Source organism: Pipistrellus hanaki (assembly GCF_964339955.1).
Source record: "Pipistrellus hanaki genome assembly, chromosome: 7".
Classification (NCBI taxonomy): Eukaryota; Metazoa; Chordata; class Mammalia; order Chiroptera; family Vespertilionidae; genus Pipistrellus; species Pipistrellus hanaki.
This window is the reverse complement of record NC_140509.1, coordinates 7,898,233-7,910,966: the sequence shown is the minus strand read 5'-3', so window position 1 is coordinate 7,910,966 and position 12,734 is coordinate 7,898,233. Positions and strand designations below refer to the sequence as shown.

Sequence of the window (12,734 nt, the reverse complement as noted above, 5' to 3'; positions counted from 1 at the left end):
GGCACCCAGCTTGGCTGGCCAGGTGCTGTCTGCTCACTGGCCAGCATTGCCCCCCTCTTCCTCCTGCTGGTCGCCTCCCTCTGCAGGGCAACTGGCGGGGTAGTCGGGAGGCTCCTGTTGGCACCCACCTTGTCTGACCTGGGGCCTGAGGGCAGCTCCTGTGTTGAGCATCTGTCCCCTGGTGGTCAGTGTGCATCATAGCGACCAGTCATTCTGCTGTTTGGTCCATTTGCATATTAGGTTTTTATTATATAGGATTAGAGGCCTGGTGCATGAAATTCGTGCACAGGGGTTCCCTTCAGCTGAGCCTGCACCCTCTCCAATCTGGGACCCCTCGAGGGATGTTTAACTGCTGGTTTAAGCCCGATCCTCTGCGTGCCAGCCTGATCATCCCTGCCGGCCTAGTTGCTCCTAACTGACCCTGCTGCTGGCCAGGTTGCCCCCAACTGTTCCCTTGCCAGCCTGGTCACCCCTAACTGCCCCCGCTTGTTGGCCTAGTCGCCCCTCACTGCCCCCTTTGCCAGCCTAATTGCCCCCAACAGCTCCCCCTGCCAGCCTGGTCATCCCCAACTGCACCCTCCTACCCCTGGCCTGGCCGCCCCTAACTGCACCCCCAACCCCCCATTGGCCTGGTCATCCCCAACTGCCCCCCGCCCCTCTGCTGACCTGGTCACACCCAACTGTCCCCTCTACTGGCTTGGTTGCCCCCAACTGCTGCTCCCTGCCAATCTGAGCATCCCTCATGGACCCCCTGCTGGCCTGGTTGCCCCATGCAGCCTGCTGTTCAGTTGTTTGGTTGTCCCTCACTAACCCCCCTGCTGGCCTGGTCATAGGCAGCCATCTTGTGAGGGCATGAGGATTCATTTGCATATTACCTCTTTATTATATAGGAGGATAGCCTGGTTGGTATGGCTCAGTGACTGAATGTTGACCTATGAGATTCAATTCCTGGTCAGGCTCAGTCCTGGGTTGCAGGCTCAGTCCCCAGTAGGGGGTATGCAGGAGGCAGCCAATCAATGGTTATCATCAGTTATTTTTCTATCTCTCTCCCCCTTTCCCTTCCTCTCTGAAATCAATAAAAATATGTGTTTTTTTTAAATGATTAACTACACATATACTATAAACTCTCCTGATTCTGTGTTAATTTCATCATTCTCATCATAAGTCTAAAAGCCTTTATTTGGTACCTATGGCAGCTTCCAAAACTGTCTCTGCATAGATGTATTATAGATGTAACTCCATCTTTGTGTGTCCCTTTCTTTCGAATTTCCATGTTCTGAACCTGACCTCGATAGTCTCAGCCAGGACCAAAGCCTTAAGGTTAATGATTAGTTGTGTCCTATAAGTTTATACACTATAACCATAGAGATTCCTGTCAGTAAAAGGCCAGAATGGCATAGCAACTGAGATAAATATCAAAGTAGGTGCTGGTGTCAATTGTAAGCAGTTTTCCATCGTAGGACCATCAGGAGGTATGCTCCCTTTGTCTTGTGGTTCATTAGTAGTTTGGCTATACCATAAACATTTACTGTAACCACTGCCTAGCAGCGGTGATCATCTGCCCAGACTGTGGGCACCCTCCACTCTGACCCACTCTTCCTGTAACTTACTCTACAAGTTCTGTTATAATCAGTAGACTTGTTGGCCTCGTTTTCTGGTCTCAAGATACCTTCTCGGTCTGGTGGTCACTGTACCTCCATCCATTTGGACAGTCTCCAGCTGGGAACTGAGTGCTGGAAGTAGTAAGAAGAGATATCAAGGGCTCATTTACTGGGGTTTAGCTTAGTTTCTGGCTCCAATCCTTAAAGCTTTACAAAGATGCTGGACAAGCGAAGTCCAACTCAAGACAAGCCGAATGCTGTCAGCAAGAGGCTCGTGCCTCAGAGCAAATGAGTTCACTAGTTAAGCAATCTGTCACCATCCCTTCCCAGATGAACACAAGCCGGGATGCAGCCTATTTGAGTAGAGATTTAGGTTACAGAAGCATTAGGTCCACTGCAGGTCAGAGTTTGTAAGAGTTACTTTTCAAATTTCATCAACTTTCTAATCATGACCAAACCTATTTCAGAAAAATGCTCGACTTTCTACATAAATGAAAATCAGAATTTTGAATGAAGACTAATTCAGAATAGTTATGTTTTTTTTCTGAAACATTTAATGGCCCCAAGTCCAAATAATATCAAGTAGAAATACTGTCCATGCTTTATGATAATGGTTAAATTCCAAGTTAACTGTAAACAGTCACTTGAATTTCAAAGTCAGATACCCTCTATATGCTTATGGGAGAAAGTCTGGTCTCTATTTTCAGCTCTCAAGTTCTTATTGTAAATTACTACCTGAATCCTGGTATCTGCTCTTCCCTTCCTCCATAGTAACAGAATCCTGATTTTGAGGCAGGTACATGGCTGCCTGAATTGATTAATCCCCCAATCTCCCTTGCAACTAGGGGTGACCTATCATGGGATTGAGTTTTGACGTGTAAGTCTTAAGAGATGTTATTATGGGGTACCTTTCTAGAACCTTCCTTAAAACACAACGGGCACATTTCTTATGTTTTTTTCTTTGTCCCTTCTTTAATCCATCCTGTCTCTTGGAAAGTGGATGCAGTAGCTAGAGTGTTAGTTTGTCATCTTGACCATGAAGACGGAGAGAAGCCCAGGTTCCTAAAGGCTTTGTGAAACAGATTCATCACATGACCCTGGGTTGCCTGCTTTTGGACTTTTACGTGAGAGAGAATTCCCATGTTGTGCAAGCCAGTCATTTATTTTTTTAAATATATTTTTATTGATTTCAGAGAGGAAAGGAAGAGGGAGAGATAGAAACATCAAAGATGAGAGAGATCACCGATTGGCTGCTTCCTGCACAGCACCTACTGGGGATCAAGCCTGCAACCTGAGCATGTTCCCCAACAGGGAATCGAACTGTGACCTCCTGGTTCATAGGTTGATGCTCAACCACTGAGCCACACTGGCTGGGCCAAACCAGTTGTTTTTGGCTTTTGCTACAGATAGCTGAATTTAGTCCTGATGACTGAAACCAAGAAACACTCTCAAATGAGCCTTAGGAAGAAGTTCCAGGTAAGAAACCATTCCAATCTATACTGTATGTAATGACGCAGTCAGCTGACTGTCTGGAATCAGGTTACTAAGAGAAAAAGCAACAACCACCAAAAGAGAAGAAACCTTAATGAAGACTCTCAGCGGAGGGCCAGTCTTTGAACACATTTTATAAAGTTCTGAATGGTTTGGTGGGAAAATGCTGTTTGATGGGCAAGTTAGTCCAGGTAAAGTGCTGGTCCTCAGGTTGGCACACGGCGTGGCGCTCCATGAGCCATGAAGAGCCGCGGTACCTCTCAGTCTGTTTCCAGTGTCCTTCCCCGGGGCGGGCGCATGGGCCTGCTGATGTCCCCGCTGCCTTACAGAAGCTCATCCCCACGCTTACTGGTATCACCAGGAAAACACCTAGAAAAGGGGACTCCTTAGTTCCAGGTTACACAAACCCATGAAGAAAAACCAGCAGTGGAGGAGGAAATCCACTCTTTATTTACAATCCTTTCACTTTACCCACAATTTCCCATACAAACATAAAAACTAAAAAAATAAAGCCACCACTTGGGAACATGAGTGTCTTTCTTCAGCCCGGCTGAGGCTGGGCCCCGGGCCCGCTCTGCGGAGGGGACTGAGGCACACGCGGGGGGGCGCAGGGCTAGGAAGAATGCCTGAGAATCAGCTCCCGATGAGAAACAAGACGCCTGTGGGTGGCTCTGCTGGCAGACGCCCGTGTCACCCACTGGGACACTGCTTGGCTTCCCAAGATGACAGCTGTGTGCACCCCCCCGCTTCTCCACCACCAAACCCCAGGCATGGACGGGCTCACATCTCGTGAGCTGGGTGGGATGTGATTGCAATGGTGGGGACACCAAATGCCTCTGAGAAGAGCCCAAACCCCAGGGACACACAGGAAACCCCTTTCCTTGGCACTGACAGTCACAGCTTCTGTCCTGAACACAGTGCTGACTTACAAATGTAAAAACGAAAGCCCGCCCCCATTCTGGGGGGAAGGCAGGGGCTAAAACATGCAGAAGGGCTTCTGCCTCTGTGGTCCTCTCTGGGAGGCTAGGGGCGCGGTGTGGGGCGGGTATGGGGAGGTGAGAGGGTGAGGGGGGGGACGCATCTGACCGAAGGCAGGAAGGAGCCAAGGCAGAGGCTCCCCCAGGGCCCGGGAGGCGGGGCAGAGGGGAGGAGAAACAACTGAAACAGCATGGCTGCCTCTGGTTTCAAAGCCGCTCCATCTGCTCGGCACAGCCCACCCCAGCGGCCCACTGCCCCTCCCGCCCAGGAGGGCACCCAGAAACCACCTGCCGGCAACCTCACCTGCGCCAGGGAGCCAGACTGCTTTCACAAGTTGGTGCGCATTATAAATATAAAATCATATCTGCTACAAAGAGGACATATATTTGTACATCTTTACCCATTTACATAATAACACAATTTACACATAATATCTTGGAGTGGGTCATCACGGAAAAGGATTTGGAGAGGTAAAAAGACCTTCTTCCTCCCCTGCCCTGTCCTTCTCAAGGGACGCTTGTACACGTGGTCGCTGGGCCTTTCCCAGCCGGCGTGATGGGCTAGTCTGGACAAAGAAATGCAGACAGGTAACTAAATGCCGAGTGGGCACACCCACCATGAACACAAACGCACGCTCACATAGTAGTGAGAAAAGGAAAAATAAAATCCCTAGCCCTGGGTACAGGCTCTGCCCAGAGTTACAAGCATCAGTGTCTCCTCCATCTGGAAACAATGGTCTTAAAAAGCTGCCCCTCACTGGCTCAGCCCAGGGCAGCAGGCGAAGGGCTAGGAACTGTGGACAGGGCAGAGAGGCTAGGAGTATTTGGAAAACATAAGGCGTTTCTGACCTGTGATTAAATCAAACGATGTCACAAAAAGCAACAATATCAGTTGGGGCTGGGAGGCAAGAGACAGCAAGTCCAATGTGAGTTAAGACCCTGAGCCTTCCCCTTCGTTTCTCCAGTTTCTTTGAAAGGGGCAGACAACCCTGTACCTCTTTCCAGTCCTCTCCCAGAGCTGGCCCATGCCCGGGCATGGAATACTGACAGCGGTCCAGGAGACCCATCCAGAGACATGGAGTGGTGGGTAGGCACGCCAGAAAGTTAAGACCTGGGCGGCGGATGAGAGCTTTGTACAGCAGGAGTGGTTCCTGGCCCGTCCACGGCTCGCACAGTGGCCACAGTGATCAGATTGCCATCGGAGATGGGGGCAGTCTGGGTCCCCACGGGGAGATAGCACCTATCGGCGGTAGTGATTGGGGGCGTCGGCGAACATGTACTTGAGCCGGTACGCCTCGGCGAGGAGCAGCCCGATCTCTTCGTTGCCCCAGTGTATCGTAGGTAGGTTTTGTAGCAGCATGAGGAGACCCTGAAACGCAAGAAAGGACTTTTCTCAGCCTGGGACCAGAGCAATGGATCAGCAGGCCCTGACGGTTTCCTTCTCTGTCCCACATCCTAACGGGCGGGGCCTCCCTCCTCCCAAGCAGCACACGGCCCTCCCGCCCTAGGAGGCATTGAAAAGCCTCTGCTGATTTTCCAATCCACCAACACCTGCCTCTTTAAAGGTATTATAAATAGAGAATGACAATAGTAAATAAGGATATTTTAAAAAGAAAAATAATTACCCAAACATCTCCCTAATTTTTAAAGTATTCCTTATTAGTCTTTTCACATGCATAGTTCTTTAAATAGTTGTAATCATAACTAGGATTTTATATATATATATATTTTATTTGTAATTATCATGTTTTTCCATGCAGCCTTCAGAAATGATTACATTCAATATTAGTATTGTCATGTGGCTATACTAATTTACTCAACCACTTTCCTTTTGTTAGGAACTTAATTTGCTTCCTTTAAAAGAAAACCAAAGTCATTTACTAGCATAGGCGACTGCTACATATCCTTCTGCATGGCCACTTTTCTCACAATACAATGGCACTTGCAATCATCCTATTCCTCCGCCCTCTTCTCCAAGACCGTCCTCACCCATCTTTTTTTAAAACTCCACCCATCTAAACTCTATTATTTTTCTTTAAAAAAAATAAAATAAATAAATATATATATATATATATATATATATATATTATTGATTTTTTACAGAGAGGAAGGGAGAAAGATAGAGAACTAGAAACGTCGATGAGAGAGAAACATCGACCAGCTGCCTCTTGCACACCCCCTACTGGGGATGTGCCTGCAACCAATGTACATGTCCTTGACCGGAATTGAACCTGGGACCTTTCAGTCCGCAGACCGACGCTCTACCACTGAGCCAAACCGGTTTCGGCTAAACTCTATTATTTTTCAAAGCACAGGTTCCTCAAACAGCTCAGGGAGACCACTGTTAAAGATGTTGGAATAAAAATGAATGTGAGATTTTAGGTTCTCTTGGTAGTTACCCATGCTCTTGCTGCTGCTTCAAGTTTTTTCTCTGTCTCTTTTTCTGAACTGGATATTTTTGTTATTTTTCTGATAATGAAAGTAATTATAACAAGACACAAACCCCAGAGCCATAAACATACTGAGGTTTGATTACATATAATTATAAAAACCTTAATATGCCAAGAGGCACCAAAAATCCTATATAATAAAGAAGTAATATGCAAATTGACCATCACTCCAACACACAAGATGGCCAGCAAGTGAGAGCAGTTGTGGGTGATCAGGCCAGAAGGGGAGGGCAGTTAGGAGGGACCAGGCCTGCAAGGGAGGGAGGGTTGGAGGTGACCAGGCCTGCAGGGGAGGGCAGTTGGGGGGTTCCAGGCCTGCAGGGGAGGGCAGTTGGGGGGAACCAGGCCAGCAGGGGAGAATAGTTAGGAGTGACCAGGCTGACAGGAAGGGCAGTTAGGGGTGACCAGGCTGGCAGGGGAGGGAAGTTAGGGGTGACCAAGCCTACAAGGGAGGGCAGTTGGGGGGTACCAGGCCTGTAGGGGAGGGCAGTTGGGGGAAACCAGGCCAGCAGGGGAGAGTAGTTAGGAGTGACCAGGCTGGCAGGGGAGGGAAGTTAGGGACAATCAGGCTGGCAGGGGAGTGGTTAGGGGGTGATCAGGCTGGCAGGCAGAAGTGGTTAGGGTCAATCAGGCAGCCAAGCAGGCAAGTAGTTGGGGGTCAGCAGTCCTGGATTGTGAGAAGGATGTCCCAGATTGAAGAGGGCGCAGGTTGGGCTGAGGGACACCCCCCTCCTGTACACAAATTTTGTGCACTGAGCCTCTAATAAAGTATAAGAAACTAACTATAAGGAAATATGCATAACATCTGTAAAAGACGGAAGGTTACTATCTATAATCAAAGAATGCCTACATATCAGCAGAAAATAGACAAATGGCTGGGCGCTGCACCGAGCAACGCTCAGAGTGCTGACGGCCCACCCACAGGCATTGCTTAGCAATGTTTCATAGTGTACAGGTCTTGCCTGTCTTTGAGAGATTTCTTCTTTCAGCAACAGAAACTTAGCTGCCTTTATCGTACTGTCCACACATCGCTGCAACGTATGGCCAATATGATGAAGTTCTAATTCTGGGTTCTGCCCTAAACTCTCCTTCTTTCTCCCCTTCCTGGAAAATGGGTACAAACGCAGGAGTAGAAGCAGTCATCTCAGACCCTGAGGTTTTAGAGCCACGTGTTGAAGATGGTAGAGCAACACGCCAGAGGAGGCCTGGAGCCCTCGTGTTAGCTTTGGGCTGCTTATACTTAAACGGTGAGTCAAAAAAGAGTAAACAACTATCTTATTTTAAGCCACTGTTATTCTAAGGTTTTGGTTACAGGACAGTTTATATCATCTTAACAAATACAGGCCGTGTATAACAAAGTCAGAAACACACATGGTGTTTGATCTGGGACTCTATGTCTGGGTCCCTCCCTTCAGGAAATATTCACACTCCTGTATAAAGGTCTTCACTGCATCACAGCTCCCAATAGCTGGAATGGCACCAGTGAAGTCTCTTTCCGTATGGGAATAGTTAAACTGTGGCTATCCATATCATGAAATACAAGACAGCACCTGTAACAAATGAAGTAGGATTTCATGCACCAAGGTGAAAAATAGCTAAGATTTATAGGAAGAAAAAAAGGGTAAGTTGTAGGAAAATTCGTATAATGTAGCATCACTTAGGTATTGGGAAAACAGAATATATCTATAATTTACATATTATATATGTGTATAAGAACTTCAGAAAACCTACATTGGTGTATACAAACTTTAGGGGCCAGGCAGTTACTTTTGGGGAAGTGAGACTTTCACTTTCTCATTATACTTCTCTGTCTTCTAAGCCCTTTGTTTTCAATTTTTACAATAAAGTCTTAATACACGTTCTGTGGAAGTTTTGTTTAAAAAGTAAAAAAGCAGAAAATAAAATACCCGTAACTTCATAATTAAGAGCAGGCTATTTTGAAATGTTTTGGCATATTTCCTTCCAGTCCTTTTTCTGCACATTTTACACAGTTGAAATAGTTTCTTTATGCAATGTTGAATCTATTTAGCATTTATCATAAGCATTTCCTCTAATATTAAGACATTCTCAATGGCCAAATAATTTTCCTTGATGCAAATGTACCATCATTTATTCTACACCTTCCTGTTTAGAGCACTTGATTATTTCTGTTTTTTTCACTATAATGAAATTATAATGAACAGCTTTATGCATAAAGCCATATTTTAGACTATTTTCTTGGGCTAAAGTCCTAGGAATGAAATTACTATGTCAGAGGGCATGAATATTTTAAAAGTACTTAACACTCATCCAGAAAACGCATTCCAGAAAAATGCTCATTTCCCAGATCTCCACCAGCACTGAATACTATCATTAAACAAACTTTGTTAATTGTAACTCTGTCCCTGAGATCTCCAAACCTGAAAAGAAAACCTGAAGCCTTAAGTCAAAATGGTAGTGAACCCACAGGAGGAACAAGAGAAAGCAATCAGTCTACCTGTTTCTCTAGCTGCCCATACTCTTCCCACCAATTTGTTTAAAATATATATATATATTTTGTTTTTATTTTTAATATATTTTATTGATTTTTTACAGAGAGGAAGGGAGAGGGATAGAGAGCTAGAAACATCGATGAGAGAGATTCATCGATCAACTGCCTCTTGCACACTTCCTACTGGGGATGTGCCCGCAACCCAGGTACATGCCCTTGACTGGAATCAAAACTGCAGGCCGACGCTCTATCCACTGATCCAAATTGGCTAGGGCGCTATCCTATTTCTTGAGGACATACCTCACTGACTCCGAACCAGCCCTGAGCTGAAAGAATGCTATTTGCTTACCCTCACCCAGAACACAGGCACCAGGAGGCCTGGAGACTCAATGAGACCCTTAGGGCTTCCAGCGATCATCCCACTGGCCATCCAACCAGTGTAAGAGCTTAAGCAAATGCGGGAACTCTTAGAAACACATGGGTCCAAGCCTCACTTGGGGAGTTTTGGATTCTAAAGACTCAGGATGGGATCTGGCAGCCCACACTTTTCACAAACATCTCCAATGATTCCAACAGGCAACCAGGTCTGGGGTTCCACTAGAGCCGTGGTCGGCAACCTGCAGCTCGAGAGCCACATGCGGCTCTTTGGCCCCTTGAGTGTGGCTCTTCCACAAAATACCATGGCCTGGGCGAGTCTGTTTTGAAGAAGTGGCGTTAGAAGAAGTTTAAGTTTAAAAAATTTGGCTCTCAAAAGAAATTTCAATCGTTGTACTGTTGATATTTGGCTCTGTTGGCTAATGAGTTTGCTGACCACTGCACTACAGGTACTAAAAAGCTCTTGATAGAATAAAAGCACACTTGAGATTAAGGAAGGCAACCCCTACATCACAAAGAGTGACCTTTCATTAAATAAATGAAGGTAAATTCATAAAACAAAATACCCTGAAGCCAAATTATTCATGCTTTCAAAATTTTTGCACAAGCATGTACTCATGTAATGTGTAAAAAAATACAAATTTGGGGAAATTATGTATATCTATACTTTTTGACATTATAGAACACCACTATATTGAGGTTACAGAACAAAGTACACAAAATGATTTAATTAAGCTACATACATACAATATGTATTTATTCATATAGATTTGAATAATGAAATGCCTAGAAGGAAATATATCACCTTTGTGTGGTAAGATTTCAGGCACCTATTTTTTTTTCTTTTTACATACTGGTATTTTAAATTTTTCTATAGTGGTTACATACACATACAACTGATAAACAAAAGCAACCGATAAAAGGATGATCTTTCTAGAAAAGACTATTCTTCGCTGGGATAAAAGCTACCAGTGATATCCAATTCTTCTAGTCTTGCTAGAAATCTTCCAGGAACCTGGAAATAATTCCACCCCTTCCCAGTAGTCTTCCCTCCAGAGACTAGTTTCACACTCCTCACCTCCCCCAAGGGCAGTGAGGCTTAGGTGTGAGGAACCACTCTGCCACCTGGTGGCCATGCCGAGGCATGCACTCCCATCGTAGCGCTGTAACAGTGGGAAGGTGTTAATCACAAAACAGGGCTTTTAGCTAGAGGGAGAGAAGAGACCTGCCAGGGCTGGGAACCACTGAAGATCAGTTACAAAGCCAGCTCACGGGAGCACTAAGTATGGCATGCTTAGATGAAACGCTGCACTTGTTTGCACAAGAAGGCAGCTTGTGGGGCAAGCAGCAGAGTCGGTTCCAAATTAATGGAAAGGGGCAACGGCTTTCACGGAAGAAAAACTGAACATGCTTGAAAGAATAGAAGAGGTTCTGGCTCAGGCGCCTGCTGAGAACCCACAGATCACAAAGGAAATAAATACAGCAGAGGAGGACTTTGAGCTGCCTCAGGGCCGTGATGGGCAGAGGGGTGACAATTAGGTAAGGAAAGGGCCAAGGGAGAAGCGATAGTAGGTAACGAGCAAAGAGACGTTGGTAAGGAAAAGGCACCGGGAAAACCCATTAGAGAAGGCTCCATCGATGGGAGAATTGCAGGTGAAGAGGGAGAAATCTAGGATAATAATTGTTATAATGGTAGCACGTACTACATGCCAGGCACTTACTATATACCAGGCAGAGCCGTGGATGCTTCACATGTACTCTGTATTAACTTATTTCAGCGTCACATACACTCTGAGATACAAATTAGGTCCCTCTTACAGATGAGGAAATTGAGGCACAGAGGTTAAGGAACTTGCCCAGGGTCAGAGTAACCCTGCGCTGGGATCTGAGCCCAGGTAATGAGTGAGAACTTGTGCTCATAACCACTATTCTACATACTACTTGCGTTGGAGTGAGAGGGAACTGGGGCATAATGTGGAAGAACAAAAAGAAAAGAAGTCACAGCAGAGGCTGCTTGAAAGAAATCTGAATAGTTGGTTAATTTTACTCAGAGTAAAAGCCACGGACCACCAAAGATAGGATGCATAATAATTGACAGCAAAAGACCTTAAGGCCACATAAAATATATACTATTAAGTAAGATACTGCGTTAAGAATCACTTAGCAATACTGAAACATACTTAGCAACTGTAAATGTATTCAGGCGTGTAAGTATACTTTCTTAGTCAAATAAGCACTTTAAAACAAATCCTTCCTGTTTTGAAAACCAGTGAGGTAGCAAAACAATTCCCCTGGTTTCAATTTTCAAAAACGGGTCCTTTACGTAAACTTTGTGAGAGCCAATCTTATTCACTGGTTTCCCCAACATCGGAGAGTCTAGCGGTGCATTTGGCAGGTTTCCCCTCAGAGAAAGCCGCGGAGTCCCCGGCAAGGGCTTATTCTGTGACCTCCTTCCTCACACCAGCCAGGGCTCTCTCTGAACCCTCTTCTGGGCCGGACTCAAACAGGCAGTTTACTGGATATCTGTTTGGGCAGCATGCCACGATCCCAGACAGAAGTTCCGGCAGAAGATGGGTGGATGCCATCTGGCTCAAGGGATTTAGTCACATTTAGTTGTCATTTAGGCCTGAAACATCCCATGGGCTTAGTGCTGTTCCATTTAACAGCTCTGACCTATGTCCTGCAAAAGACATTTCAGAATGGGAATCTCTCCAAGGATTTCCATAAGATGAAAGGACCGGATTCTGAGGCCAGCTGCTACTTTGGTTTAGAATCATCAGCTAGGCCAAGGTGACTTCCTTGCCAGTTCCCGTTTTACAGCGTTGGGGGGATTCTGATGATTGGTCCTTGGAGTCCCCTTGAAATCAGTGCTAAGACACCTGCCCTGACATCTCTGTGGGGTATCCTGCTCTTCAGGCTCTCACACACACTGTCCTGAGATGGCTTTTTAGACTACAGGGTGACCAGTGGATACTGTGTTATAGCCAAGTCATTTCTAGGCTATCTGGAGGTTACTATATTCTGTACAAATCTTAAATATATATGGGTTTATTAAAAAATACAAAGGGTTAGTTTCTTATCATCACTGATCCCAGAAAACAAGGTGATGAGTCCTGGGTGGGGCTGGAGACTAAAGGCCAGCCCTGGAGCAGACCAATAGACACTAACTTACGACCTCCAACAAGTGGCCATTCTCGAGGGCAGCTCCACCCGCCCCCTATCCGCACACTCCTTATTCATTGCATGCTCGGAGGCAGGGGTCCCTGTGTAATGTGCATCTTGAAACACCAGGGAAGAGATCCCGAATTTTGACCCTGATGGACCCTGATGGACGGGCCAAACACGGTGGCCATGCTGCAGTGAGGATGGT

At 46.0% G+C, this 12,734-nt stretch overlaps 1 protein-coding gene across 3 annotated transcripts in view; it reads right to left on the bottom strand.

Annotated features, from left to right (window-relative positions):
* Positions 1-3,519: 3,519 nt before the first annotated feature.
* TBC1D22B (TBC1 domain family member 22B) overlaps positions 3,520-12,734 on the bottom strand; it is a 72,792-nt gene continuing 63,577 nt past the window's right edge. For 2 of the 3 annotated variants that reach the window (XM_084890828.1, XM_084890829.1), the window contains exon 13: positions 3,520-5,438. In XM_084890828.1, the coding sequence (XP_084746954.1) occupies positions 5,310-5,438 (129 nt within the window). In that variant the 3' untranslated portion in view covers positions 3,520-5,309. Of the gene's footprint in view, positions 5,439-5,559; positions 5,627-12,734 lie in introns of all 3 variants that reach the window. The other variant, XM_084890830.1, reaches the window with a different exon arrangement.